The sequence below is a fragment of the Belonocnema kinseyi genome, chromosome 9 (assembly GCF_010883055.1).
Source record: "Belonocnema kinseyi isolate 2016_QV_RU_SX_M_011 chromosome 9, B_treatae_v1, whole genome shotgun sequence".
Taxonomy (NCBI): Eukaryota; Metazoa; Arthropoda; class Insecta; order Hymenoptera; family Cynipidae; genus Belonocnema; species Belonocnema kinseyi.
The window spans coordinates 65,795,482-65,810,253 of NC_046665.1; the positions used below are offsets into that span (position 1 = coordinate 65,795,482).

The 14,772-nt window shown below is 26.2% G+C and overlaps 2 protein-coding genes across 4 annotated transcripts in view; one reads left to right on the top strand and one right to left on the bottom strand.

The window, feature by feature from the left end:
- The window catches only part of LOC117180259 (UDP-glucose 4-epimerase-like), a 16,394-nt gene extending 8,231 nt beyond the window's left edge, over window positions 1–8,163 (bottom strand). The window contains exons 1-5 of the mRNA XM_033372659.1: window positions 8,049–8,163; window positions 2,610–2,859; window positions 1,057–1,170; window positions 774–950; window positions 482–662 (exon numbers count right to left, since the gene is read on the bottom strand). Of these exons, the coding sequence (XP_033228550.1) occupies window positions 482–662; window positions 774–950; window positions 1,057–1,170; window positions 2,610–2,858 (721 nt within the window). The 5' untranslated portion in view covers window position 2,859; window positions 8,049–8,163. The remainder of the gene's footprint in view (window positions 1–481; window positions 663–773; window positions 951–1,056; window positions 1,171–2,609; window positions 2,860–8,048) is intronic.
- LOC117180257 (N(6)-adenine-specific DNA methyltransferase METTL4) overlaps window positions 1–14,549 on the top strand; it is a 29,679-nt gene extending 15,130 nt beyond the window's left edge. The window contains exon 6 of one of the 3 annotated variants that reach the window (XM_033372657.1): window positions 14,030–14,549. In XM_033372657.1, the coding sequence (XP_033228548.1) occupies window positions 14,030–14,044 (15 nt within the window). In that variant the 3' untranslated portion in view covers window positions 14,045–14,549. Of the gene's footprint in view, window positions 1–853; window positions 955–8,011; window positions 8,125–14,029 lie in introns of those variants that run through there. The other 2 variants (XM_033372656.1, XM_033372658.1) reach the window with 2 other exon arrangements.
- The last annotated feature ends 223 nt before the right edge of the window (window positions 14,550–14,772 follow it).

A 14,772-nucleotide genomic window follows, 5' to 3' on the forward strand; every position in this document is an offset into this window, starting at 1 on the left:
AGTTTCGCCCTATAATGAAAAAACCATTGCTTGGTGAAAAGCACATCGAAAAGCGACTTGCGTGGGCCCAGGAAAATGTTGATCGAGATTGGGACGAGGTAACATTCACCGATGAGGCTTCTGTTTGGGGTTACGTGACGTCATCACATGCCTGGACACATTCAACCTCAAGATTAGTGCAGCGGACTGTAAAAAATCCGGTAAAAGTGCATCTCTGGGGTTGTTTCTCGAAACATGGGTTTGGGAGATTGGACCTATTCACCTACATAACAAGATGAGAATTGAAAGCAAACTGAATGTTAAATCAAAAAGCATGAAAGAGGGTGCTCTTCTTAATATTTTGACACCAAAATCATGTCGATACACCTTACCGACTGCGAGTAAAGCCACCCACGCTTTAACTTGACAGACTGTACCTTCAAATCTTCTAACCTCATGCCTGAATTTACAATCAAAGAAAATTATGGATTAGATTTCTTACCAGTTCCATCTTTAGTTGGATAATCACCCCCAAAAATACTGAGCTCAGGTTTAAATCCCATGGCGACTTGTGATATATAGGGCATAAGGTTTGTGTATTTTTTTGTTGGGTCTTCGCCAATTAATCCACTTGGATGTGCTCCGACTGGATTAAAATACCTTAGGGAAATTATATTCCAATTCTATAAATAAAATTGAATGGACCTTATCAAAATTAATTAGATGCTGTTAAAGTGAGAGGAATTAAAATTAATATTTTAAGAAAGGGTCTTCCTTTTAGAATTCTTGATTACCTTCTCAGCTGCGGTAATATCATTGAGCATTTCTTCAATAAAATACTTTGTACGGCCATAAACATTTGTTATATTTCCAGTAGGATGATCTTCTGTAATTGGAAGACTCTTTGGTTCTCCATAAACTACACAGGAACTGCTGAAAACTAACTGAAAACAGCCAGCAGCTTTCATTACCTGCAAACATTGAATAATTAACAAAATGAAAAGAATTTACTTGAACTTTCTATATCATTTTTCTTATAAAATAAATATAATTAAGAATTAAATGATAAATGTGTACCTCTAGCAAATTAATAGCACCAATCATATTATTCCTGTAATAATGAAGTGGAATTTGCATGGATTCTCCAACTGCTTTTATAGCTGCGAAGTGGATAACACAATCTATTTTTTGCTGGAAAAATTAGTTTAGGAAATATCTCTGATAAGGAGCCGTGTATAAATGATGTGAAGTTTTTTTTTTGCTGAAATGTTGAACTGTGCATCCCCCATTGTTTGGGACTGTAAGTTTTCACCCCTCCCCCTCCTACATTACTCAATTCCTGCCGACTAAATTTGTTTCATTTATTTTTTAAATTAAAAATATTTGAATCGACAAACAAAAAACATGAAGTTTCTAACAAAAGAGATGAATTTTCAAATCACAAAGTCGAATTTTCAATAAAAGTTGAACTTTCAACCAGGCCAGATTTTTCAGTTAATAATGAAAAAAATTGCATCCAAAGTGTTGAACTTCCAAGCAAAAAAAAACAATTAATTTTCAACAAAATAGTTGAATTTTTAACAAACAAAAAAAAAAGAAATTTCAACAAAATTATTGAATCCTCAACCAAAATACATTCATCCTTAACCCAGCAATTGCATTTTCAATCAAAAAAATTAAATTGGTTAAAAGAGATGAATTTTCAACCAGACCAGATTTTCCATCAATACTGAAATAAAATTTCATCCAAAAAGTTGAATAATAAGTAAAAAAAAAGACGAAAATATGTTTTTAACCAAAAAGTTAAATTTTGAACCAAGAAGATTAGGTTTCTACCAAAAAGACTAATTATTCACAAATTACATAGATTTTCAACTAAATAGTAGCTTTATAAACTAAAAAGGTTAATTTAAAAAAAAATTGGGATAGTTAAATTTTCACCTCAAAAAATTACTTATTTTTTAACAAAGTGTTTCAACCAAGTAGACAAGTTTTTAAATAAAAAAAGATGACTTTCCAATGAATAGCATAAAAGTAGATACTTCAGCCCAAGACGATTTTTATTTTAAATAAGAAAAACAGTTGAATTCAAGAAAAAAGACGGATTTTCAACAAAATATTGGAATTTTTAACCAAGAATGACTTTGGTCACATTTTCAACACAAAAGTATTAATTTTGAAGAAAAAGTTAATTTTATACAAAAATAGTTGAATTTTCAATCAACAGGATTATATTTTTATCACAAAAAACTAATTTTCAATAAAAAAACGCATTTTTTATAAAACAGTTGTATTCTTTGCCAAATAGAGGATTGTCTAACAAAATTTTTAAGTTATCAAACAATTAATTTTTAACCAAATAATGAATTTGTAATAAATTAGTTGAATGTTCAACCTAAAAAGATGATTTTTTAACGAAAGCAATAAAATAATTTTATTTCAAATAAAATAAAGTATAATTGAACCAAAAAACATGAGTTTTCAACAAAATGGTTGAACCCTCAACTAAAGCAGATTGATTCTCAACCTAAAATTTTAGACCAAGAGGATTAATTTTTTACAACAAAATATGAATTTTGACCAAAATTACGTGAATTTTCAACCAAATAATTGAATTTACTTATCAATACCTTGCTAAAAACTTCTTCGAGTCTTTCTTTGTCGAGAAGATCACAGTTATGGAATGTGACCTTTTTTCCAGTTATTTTTTCGACTCTCTTCAAAGCTGCTGATTTGCCATCTTCTTCAATTACACTGTTTGTGAAATTATCGATGGCAACTACATTGTATCCACTTTCCAAAAGTTCTACGATACAGTGGCTGCCGATGTAACCTGCACCTCCTGTTACAAAAATCGTTTTCCAATCTCCAGTCGTCATCCTGTTAAAAAATAATCATTTTCGTTTTCTAATATCTACAAATATTACAATATTTACAAATATTACTCTATTTACAAATATTACAATATTTACAAATATTAATTTTCCTAAAAACGTGTGAATTAAAAAAAATATATTCGAGGCCTGAAAATGTATTGGCTGTTAAATTTGGATTCTTTTGAATATCCTTGCTTGAAAAAATTAAGAAGTAATGAAAATAATATTAAATGTTCACTCAAAATTTTAGTCCTGAAATATTTTATTTTATGGTATTGATAATTATTTTCAGAGTATTTTTCGAAACTAGAAAACAGTTTCTTATCTATTTCCATTATCTTGCAAACTATAACCATTATAATTTTCTATATTTAAAAATTATTTCTACATCATTTTTTTTTAATTCCAAGACTATTTTTTTCATTTGAATTGATTGAAAACATGAAAATTAGGAATCTTATTTCACAAGTAATGGATCTAAATACAGACTTCATACTCTTTCCCCAATTCCTCTCTTTACCACTTTCCTAAATAATTCCTCTGTTTTCGCCCGTTCTCCAGGAACATCACCTACTCTTTTTCTCGCTTCAATGCGAACTACATTAATAAAACTCAATAAGACGATCAAAATATTTTTCGTAAAAAGTGAATTATTTGAAATTAAAATGTCTACTATCATAGTTTTGGGTTAGAACTCATATCTTTTGGTTGAAAATTCTACCATTAGCATGCAATTAATTAATTTTTGGCTAATTGAAAATATAACTATTCTATTATTGGTTATAAATTGATAATTTTTAGTTTAACATTCAACAATTTGATTGAAAGTGTGTGTATTCTGTTTTGAATTCGTTGTTTTTGGCATAAAATTAAACTTTTCATTTAAAAGTTGAATTAATTTGTTAAAAATACATTTTGTTATTTGAAGATCCATCTTTTTGTTTAAAAATTTAATATTTTCTGTATTCTGTATGCTGTATTCTGGTCAATATTCGATTTTCTTTTAATGTAAATAAAATTTTCAAGCTGCAAATTTAACCATTCCATTTTTGGTAAAAAATGTATCGTTTTCAGTTTCAAATTCGACTACTTGTCTTAAAATCTAAATTGTTTCGTTGAAAATTCGTATTTTGGGTTGACAATTCTAGACATTCGTAGAAAATTTTACTGTTTGGTTGAAAGTTAGCTCTTTGGGTAAAACTTAACTTTTTAATTAAAATTTCATATTTTCGAGTTGAAAATTCAAATATTTTCTAGAGAAAGAAGTAATCTTTTTGGTTTGAAAAGTGAACCATTTGGTTGAAATTTTGGAAGAAAGTGATATTTTTTGGTTGAAAATACAATTGTTTGGTTACAAACTAACCTGTTATGGTTGAGGATTGAATTTTTTTGAAATCCATCTTCTTTGCTTGAATTAAACTATTTTTCATTTAAAATTAAAACATTTTTAGTCTTAATATCAACTTTTACCTTTTTTGTTGAGAATTAATTTTATTTTACATATTTATAATTCAACTACTTGGTTGAAAGTGGAACGTCTTTGCTAAAAATTCATTTCTTTGTTGAAGATTCATCATCTCAGTTGAAAATTAAAATATTTTGTTGAAAATTTAATCGTATTGTTAAAGACTCAACCGAAAAAGCTCACGGACGGACAAAATTTTTTAAACCGAAAATAGATCGCGTACCCAAAAAAGTTCTTGGACCGAAAAAAATTTCAGCTCACAAAGGCTCACAAAAGCTTCCAAAATAAATCAGAAATAAATTTTAAGAATTAATATTAGTATTTTAATATTAATACAGAATTAATATTAATATTAACCGGAATTTATACTTAAAAAATAATTATACCTTTCTATTTCCATTCGATTTGCTTTTTCTTCTAGAAATTAAAAAATATTAAATTAAAAAGAAACTTCACAAAGCAAATTGTTTAATTTATAATTTTTTCTCGTTTACGCCGAATTGACAAAAAGTCAATTTTTAAAGAAAAATTAGCTTAAATCAGTACAGTATTTTTTGATCGAGTAAAGCAAGTTTTACGAGCCCTGTGAGTCGCGCGAGGTTTTTTTCGGTCTGCAAGCTTTTTTTTTGTCAAAGAGCTTAAGCTCGTGAGATTTTGCGCTTCCCTAGATTCAACTATTTTTTTGCCATTTTAATTAGGTTTTGAAAAATTTAATCTTTTTTTCTAATTCGACTTTTGATTAAAAATTCCACTATCTTCTGAAGAATGTATCTTTTTTATATTGGAAATTCATCTTTTTTTATATTAAAATTCATGTTTTCAGATAGGAAATTTATGTTTTTTGGTAGAAAAGTTCCTAATTGGAAAATCGTCCCTTTGGCTTTAAAGTTTAAGTGTTTGGTTATAAACAACTGTTTAGTTGATAAATAATTGTTGTGTATTGAAAATTCCACTATTTGGCTAATAATTCATCTTTGTATGTTGAACAATCAACTATGCGGTTAAAAAGAAAACCATTTTGTTCAAATTGCCTTTTTTTCAAATCCAACTATTTTGTAAAAAAAGGTATCTTTTTTGTTAAAAAATTCAACTGCTTTGTTGATAATTCATCTTTTTAGATTAAAACTTAATCCTTTTCGGAGAGCAGATTTGCCTTTTTAGATAAAAAAATAATCTTTTTTGGAATTAAAATTCATCTTTTTTGGCAGAAAATTTCTTGGTTGAATATTCGTCTGTCTTACAAATCTAAACATTCGTCTTTCAAGGTTAATAATTCATCTAATTTGTAAAAAATTTGCCCCTTTTGTTTGAAATGTCAACTATTTGGTTATAAATACAACTGTTTAGTTGATAAATAATTTTTGTTTCTTTGAAGAGTTCAACTATCTGTTTGAAATTTCTTCTCTATATGTCGGAAAATCAACTATGTGATTAAAAATAAAACTATTTTGTTGACAATTTTATTATTTTGTTGAAAATTCAACTATTTTGTAAAAGAGTCATATTTTTCGTTCGAAAAGTCAACTGCTTTATTGAAAATTCGTCCTTTTTTTGGGAATTTTTGTTGAAAATTCATATTTATAGGTAGAAAAGTTCTTGATTGCAAATTCGTCTTTCAAGGTTGAAAATTAAACTATTTAGTTTGAAATTCGTTTCTTTTCCTTGAATTTGTTTTTTCAATATTCTTCTATTTGGTTGGAAAATCATCTTGATAGGTCAAAAAATCAGCTATACGTTTACAAATTAAAGTGCTTTTTAAAGAATTTAATTATTTTGCTGAAATTGCAACTAATTTGACAAAAGTTATCTTTTTTGTTCTACAATTCAACTGCTTTATTGAAAATTTATATTTTTGGATTGGAAATTATTTTTTTTTTTAATTCTAATTTATCTTTTTTTTTTGTAGAAAAGTTCTTAGTTAAAAATTTAACTATGTAATTGGAAATATTTGGTCTCAATCTAATTTGTTTGTTGAAAATTAATCTATTCGGTTGACAGATTATCTTTCTTGGTTCAAAAACTATATTTTCGGGTTTAAAAGTCTTATTTAAAAGAATTAATTCCCCTATTATTCTCCTATTTTCATCAGAAATCACCATATTTTCCCTGTTTTCAAAGCATTTTGGGCTTTGAAGTCTGTTAGAAATTTGGTCGACAAATTATCTTTCTTGGTTGAAAAACCATCTTTTCGAGTTTGAAAGTCTTATTTGAAAGAATTAATTCCCCTATTATTCTCCTATTTTTATCAGAAATCACCAAATTTTCCCTGTTTTCAGAGCATTTTGGACTATGAAATCTGTTAAAATACTATGCTTGTAGGTTTTCTATTTTATTTTAGGCGTTAATCAAATAACATCGAAAAAAATTGACTTAATCGAGGGGGGGCTCGTATTTACGAGATAACCCTAGTGGGTTCCAGCTTTGTTTGATGATCTGTCGTAAAGAAGGGGAGGGGTGCAAAAAGTTTTCAAAATTGTGTGACGTTTTTAGAACGGCCTCTTATTGCAAGAGTAATTTTCATAGTTTAAGTAAAAGTTTTTGTAGTGTAGTTCCCTTGTTAACTCATTTACGCTAAGGGGCCACTGCAGGTGCACGGACGTTCACCTTTAATCAAAGTAAGAATAGCGAGTTCAAGGTCGTGGCTAGCTATCTCTATGAAGTCACTTTTCGTTTTTTAAATTTAATTTTAAGATCTTGCGCGTTTAGAATTTATTATTAATTTTTTTATACATTAATTTCATTTTTATTAATGTAAGCAACTGAGTCATTAGTCGATAAATTCCCAGATACTAGAGATTAAATTTTCATTCAGAAAGGCAATAATATTAAAACTCAATATTGTCTAAATAATTTTTGGAAGATGTTATTACCATTTTAAACCTTGTTAATGTCCAAACTTTTTAAATTAAATTAATTAAAATTCAATATTGTCATAATTAGTTGTACTTTAATTAAGTGATATTAGAATTATATTATAAATAAAGTCCGTGATAGAGAGTTGTATTTATGTTCATAATCGATGTGGCTATGAGCACGATTCTTTTACCATCATATAATTCTCCTCACAGTCAACACCTAACGGTAATCAGGCAATTCCCAGCATAACTTGAGTTTAGTTTTCTTTATTATTTCTTAAAGACAGTCAAAATATTTTATCACTTCTAAGATCATTAAGCATTTTAACGAGTTAGGAGATTTTGAAAAATGATAGTCTACTTTAGAAATTTAGTTTCATTTTGTTAATAATTAATATTTAATTTATATAAAATTTGCGTTTATTTTCTCAATTTAATGTGAAATATCAATATTTTTTCAGGTTTCCATTCACAAGAATTAATTTTTCTACCTCGGAAAGTCTTCTAATTTGATTAGAAAATTAATGAATCTTGTAATGAAAATTAATATTGATTAAAATGGTGTTCAAAATACAATTTTGAATGAGCAAGTGTCTATGTACCGAAAAAATCCGGCTATTTGTGTCGAAATTTCGGTACGCATAGCCACGGTCTTAAAAATACCAGATTTATTTCATGTTTCAGAAAGAATATTCACAAGTAGTACCTTTCTTTTTAATTGAAATGCTTTTTCTTTTAGTTTTCAGTAGGAATTTGTTTTTAAGGATTTTTTAAAAGTTAATATACTTTCTGATAGGATTACTTAATACGAATAATTTGTTTTTTGAATTCCGTAGGAATTTCGCGATTTTATGAAATAAACTATTCACCAACCTGTTGATGGAACCGTAGGATTACTACCAATTATGGAACCGAAACTTTGATCTTGTGAATTTTCTGCGACTGTAAAATTTTTTATTGGAACCAGGTACCCCTATCGAAACCAGAGAATGTGGATTCAGATTTCAGAATCAACTTTTTAGCTTCGTTGCTGGACACCGATTATGCACATGCATTTGCAGAACACACCGTGAGACAACAGCTGAACTGAAGGAAGCTTCTCCCCTCCATTATGGGTTAGACATAATTATCCCTATTTCAACCTTCACAAATTCTACCATCTCGGTCGGTATTTTCGATACAAAATCGTTCAATTAATTTTTATTGATCAGCTTCTTCTTCTAAATTATTTAGTACAATTATTTGTGCTAATTTGTTCAGTTTCACTTACATTTTTATGGACAATTTGATGTTCTTTCAAAAATTACAGAAATCACAGTCTTTCCCATATTGCCCTTTTTTCCTTCTCTTGAAAAACTTTCCTTTTTTCCCTCTTCCCTTTCAATGAACGATTATTTAAAAGTAAATTTTTTAAAGGCTTTCTTAAGTCACTTTTATAATTACTTTTTTAAGAAAAAGTCATTTTGCTTCAAGGAAAATGTCACGTTAGTCACATTTTACAATCTCATATTACATTTTGCTAGCATTATCAATCGCGCGTTACGCGCACTTTTAATTTTTCGACTTGAGAGAAAAAATAATTTTCAACACAAAATAAAATTTTTGCATAACTGTATTTTTTTTTAGGAATTTTCATTTCTTTTTAAGGTTATAAAAATATAATTTTACTAAGATTCTTGAGAAAATTTAAACCAATTTCTAAACATTACAGATATATGAAATCGAAATTTCAACAAAAAGTTGATCCTTAACCCAAAAATCCAAATTCAAAAAAGACCAATTTTCTACAAAATAGTTGAATCCTCTAGCAAAAAAAGATTAATTTTCAAGCAGTTGCATTTTTAACCAAAAAAAGATTAAATATTTTTAAAAAATACGAACTTGATACAAAATAGTTACTTTTTTAACCTTGAAATATGAATTTTCAACAAAAAAAGGTTAATTTCTAAACAAATATTTGAATTTTCAACCAAATACATGAATTTTCTTCCAAGAAGATTAATTTTCTACCAAAAAAAAGACACATTTTCGACTAAAATTATGAAGTGTCGACGAAAAATTTAATGATTGATATTTCAATCTGAAGAGATGATGTTAATTTTGATTAAAAAAGCTTTGATTTCATAAAAAAAACGAATTTTTAACAATATAGTTGAATCTTCAACCAAAAATCGATATTTATTTTAATCTAAACACTTGCAATTTTTAATTTTTTAATTAAAAATTTCTACAAAAAGTAACGAATTTTCGAAGCAAAAAAAAAAAGAATTTCGAAAAAATGTTGAAATATCAACCAAAAACCATTTTTTTAGTCAAGAAAAAAAATCGTAGACAAGTTATGTATTAATATTTCGTATTGGTTTTTGAAAATTTCAAAAATCTTTGGAATGTTTCAAAATATTTAAAAATAATTTTATTTTAAATTAATAAGGACTTTAAATATCCCCAGGAATTATAAGAAAATTTTTTGTATTATGTTGAAACCTTTCAAAATCTTTAACGTTTTATTTCAGATTTTTGAAAATTTTTTTAATAATTCTGAATATTTGTTTAATTTATTTACATTTTCCCTAAAATTCTGTAAAAATTAAAAAAATTGTCTTAAAATCGTCCCAATTCTTTTGTACAATTTTCCAAATCTTTTGGAAATTTTAAAAATATTATTTTAAAATAAATGTTGGTGAATAAAAAATTATTGGAAATTTTGATTAAAAAAATTCCAGGAAATTCAAAAGAAGATACTCAAAACAGCCACTTGATTGGCCACTTAAAGAGTCTAACTATTCTAACTATTCATATGAACATTTCATTTATATTAGATGAAAATTTAACAATTTTGTTTAAAACTATATTTTTTTAAACTGCAAACTGAACTTTTCCAGTTGAAAATTTATCTATTCCAGTTGAATATTGCATCATTTTATTTAAAAATTCGTATTTTTTTGGCAGAAAATTAATCTTCTTGGTTTAAAATTCAACTATTCCAGTTAAAGATGCATCATTGGAGTTGGACATTAGTCAGTTTGTTTGAAAATTTAACTGTTATTTTGTTGTAAAAGAGTTTTTATTTTTGTTTGAAAATTTATGTTTGTTCGTTAAAAATTAAACTATTTGGTTGAACATTAATTTTTCGTATTTCATAGTTCAATTATTTGGTTGAAAATGCAATATTTTTACATGAAGTGTGAGGAATTTGAGGCGTTTTAAATTGAATTTATTATAGTATTCAAGATAATTTCACTTGAAATAATATACTTCTCCATTTTCGTAAAATCTTGCTATTTGTCTAACACCTGCAAAATATATTTCGTTGAAAATATTATTGTGTTTTATATGCACTGGATTTTAATCAAATAAAATTAAGAATTTTAATAATTTAAATAAGAATATTAAATCAAAATTTATCATAATTATTGTTCAATATTATAAACTTTAAGCACAAAAATTCAAGAAATTATCTAAATTATAAATATTATTTTATTATTTTGTTAAAAATTGAATTCTTTTATTAAAGTCCTCTTTTTTTGGTCTAAAATTTAACTGTAGGTTGAAGATTGAACTATTTTGTCGAAAATTTGTATTTTTTTGTTGTTGAAAATTAATTTTTATAACTGACAATTTAGCCATTCCATTTTGCTGTAATTAATTATATTTTTTATTGGGAATTTATCTTTTTTGGTTAAAAATTTAACTATTTTTCTGAAAATTCGTTTTTCTTGACTGGAAATTAATTTTTTTACTGAATATTTAACTATACCATTTTTTGTTCAAAGTTGATAGTTTTTAGTTCGTAATCCAACTTTTGGCTAAAACTTAACTTCTTTGTTGCAAATACGAATTTTTGGGTGGGCAACTCAAGTGTTAGAAAAAAAATCCTCTTTTTGGCTAAAAAATTAAATTATTTTATTAAAAAATTTGTCTATTATTTTTGTACAAAATTCAACTATTTAGTCGAGAATACAAATATTTTGTTGAAAGTTCGTCTGTTTTTCTTGAATTCAACTGTTTTTTATTTTAATTTAAAATTTTTTGTTTTAAAATTCAACTGTATGACCTTTTCCGTTGAGAATTATTTTTTTTTATTACAAATTTAACTTTTTGCTTGAATTGCTTTGTTATAAATTCATTTTTTTGTTTGAAGATTCATCAACTGGTAGAAAGATGAATTTTCTTGTTGAAAACTCAATTTTTTTGTGATTGCATTATTAAACTATTTAATTTTTTTTGGTTCAAACTTGATCTATTTTATTTTAAAAGTAAACAATTTGATTTAAAATGTATGCACCTTGTTGAAAATTACTTGAATTCAACGTTTTTTCTATTTAAAATTAAAATCTTGTTTCGTGGAAATATTAACTTCTATCATTCTTGGTTAAAAAATAACGGTTTTTTTTCAATTGAACTTTTCTGGTTTGATTAGCAACTTTTTTGTTAGGGACTTAATTATTTGGTTGAATTTATTTTTAAACTCAACTATTTGGTTAAAAATTCAGGGAATTAGGATTTTTTAAACTTATTTTTGCCTCGCAGCACCTCATTATATTGATCGATCTATTTAATATGTACTGAAAATTCAACTATTTCAATTGCTGAAAATATGAATATTTTTAAATTCGCTTTATTGTTGTGGAAAATTAAGTTTTGTTACTAAAAATTTAACTAATTAAATTTAAATAAATTAAATTAAAAACTAATTAATTTTTTTATTCTATTTTTGGTTAAAAATTTGTCCTTTTTAGTTGAAATTTCTTTCTTTTCTTCGAAAATAAATCTTTATATCTTTTGGTATAAATTTCAAACGGGTATTAATTACCCCACAGTTTTATGAGGTCTACTTTTAGCGGGTGCTCAACGTATGCTGACGTTTGCCTCTCTATAATAACCCATTTTACCTTTAGTTAGTGATGTCAATTACTGGTAAAAGTCGACACTTGGTCCATTTTCTCGTATTTAGTACGGTTAATTCGAGCTCAAAAATTTGTTGGGGTATATTTTACCAATAGAGTCAGTTAAGGGTTATACCAAACAAAATATAATTCAATGTATTAAACCAGATAATATAATAATTTTTTTCTTGTAGTTTATGCCCCTTGATTGTGGCTTTGAACCCCTAAATAATAAAAGATTCTTAAATATTTTATCAGAGATCAATTTTTCAACCGTGCAATCGAAAAAAAACTTGTTTAAATTTCTCATTATACCTATTTTCAAACTTTTTCGCTAGATTGGTTAAAATAACATTTCTAGAATCTCGAAAATTAAAATTTCAATATATTGTTGCAAATTTCCAATATTTTATCAAATTTCAAGAGGTTTTAAAGGATTTTGATTTATTTCAGAGATTTTATAGGGTTTCAAAGCTCTTAGGCTATTTAATAATATGTATAAGTGACTTGAGAGTATTTTCGAGATTTAAAGAATAATAAAATATTAAATAAAAATTCCCGAACTATAGAGTTTCTAAACATGAACAATTACAATTTGTTATAAATAAAAACTTATTTCAATTTTAATAATTTAATTAATTATATAAATAAAAAAATGTTAATTGTTTAAATTCGGGAATTTTCTATTTCTGATATTTCATAATTCGGTAATATTATAAACGGTCGAAAATTTTATTATTTTGGAATTTTCCAATTCGGTAATATAAACTTTTCGGAAATTTTATTTTTCGGAAATTCTATTATTAAGAAATTTTATAGTTCGGGAAATTTATTTTTCGAGATTTGTCAGACCCGAATTATCATTTTCTTTCAAAGTTTAATAAAAAATTAAGCGATTTTAAGAGGTATAAAAAATTTCAAGGTAATTTGCGAGATTTCGAAGTATTGAAAGGGATTTGGAGGGACTTGACTAGACCTATGTGATTTTATAGGATTTCCAACGATTTTGATTATTAAATAAATATTAATGAAATTTAAAGATTTTAAGTTATCTTATCAGATTGCAGAAAATTGCAAGAGATTTTAAATATTAACATTTAAAAAAATGTTGGGTTCCACTAAATAGTAAAATTGGTGGAAAATTTTATTATTATGGGGAGAGCTCAATTATCTTGTTTGAAAATTAAACTGCCATTTAAAAGATTCTTCTTCTTGGCTTGAAAATTCAACTGTTTTTGGTTGAAATTTAATCTTTTTTAATCAGGCAGTAGTTACATTTTTAACCAAAAAAGGTGAAATTTCTGCAAAAAGAAATGGATTTGCAAACTAAAAAACGATTTTTCAAAAAAAAAAAAGTTGAATGTTCAACCCGAGAATATGAATATACAACAGAATAGTTAATTTTCAACCAATTAGTTGATTTTTCAACAAAAATGATGAATCTTTAATAAAAAAGTCACTTTTAACAAAGGACTTCAATTATTAACTAAAAATGTAATAGCTGGTACTTCAACAAAAAAAGATTTTTAATGAAAGTAAAAAAGTTAGATTTAACCAAAAAGACGAATTATTTAACAAAATCCATAATTTGGAACGAAATAGTTTGAATTTTCTATACAAATTCTTGAATTTTTAAACCAAACATACAAATTTTCTAAAAAAAAATCAATTGAATTCTCAACAGAAGAGTTTATTTTCATCCAATAAAGATGAAATTTCTACAGAAAGATATGAGTTTTAAAACCAAAAAGATAAATTTTCACAAAATAGTGGAAATTTCAACAACAATAACTTGTTAATCAAGAAAGAAAAAAAAATGAAAATGTCGAGTTTTCAGACGAAAAAGATGAATTTTCAACAGAATAAGTCAATTTTAAACTAAAAAAGATGAGTTCTTAAACAAAAATGGTTAGGTTGTCTTATTTCGTTCTCGAAGTTAATATTCGATTGCACACTTTTTGATTTCAGACTACACGCTTTTAAATTCGGACTACACATCATGAAAAATTTCCTGACGCTATTTTTAAAAATTGGTGACACTATTTACACTATTTTTGATATCTGATGTCAGTCTAGAGGCCTGCCATCCTGATTTTGAATTGATCTATTAAGTAATTAATTTTCCTCTCCTTTACAAAATTTTTAATCGCGAGGTAGAGGAAGAAAAGAAGCAGGAAAAGCAAAAGGTGATCGCTCAAGCTTTCAATAACGATGAGCTCTTACCGATGACGGTCTGAATCTAAACGATTACAATAAGTTACTGAAAGTCATGAAAAAGTTACTATAGAATGGTATTCTGATTTCTGATGCACAAAACAAAACGATCAAGGATACCACGTGATTTAAATAAATCGAAGAATTTGTTGAGATAAAAATGAATTGTATCATATTTTATGATGAAATTAGAAAAAAACATATTTTATAACGTGTGGGAGTTTACAATTTTCTTCTGATAAATGTAGACTTTATAACGAATAATTAACGTTTAGAGAATTTCTTAATTAATTGAGGGGAAAAAACTATTCGAAAATCTTCCGAGAGTATTGAAAATAAGTATGTGTGCATTGATATGTGTTTATTTAAAATCGTTTTTTAAAGAAAATGCATTTTCATGCCGAAATTATTTGTGTCGATTCATGATCACACCACACGATTCAATGCGATTGAAATGATAAAATGCTTTTATTTATCTAATTTTCAACAATATGAAT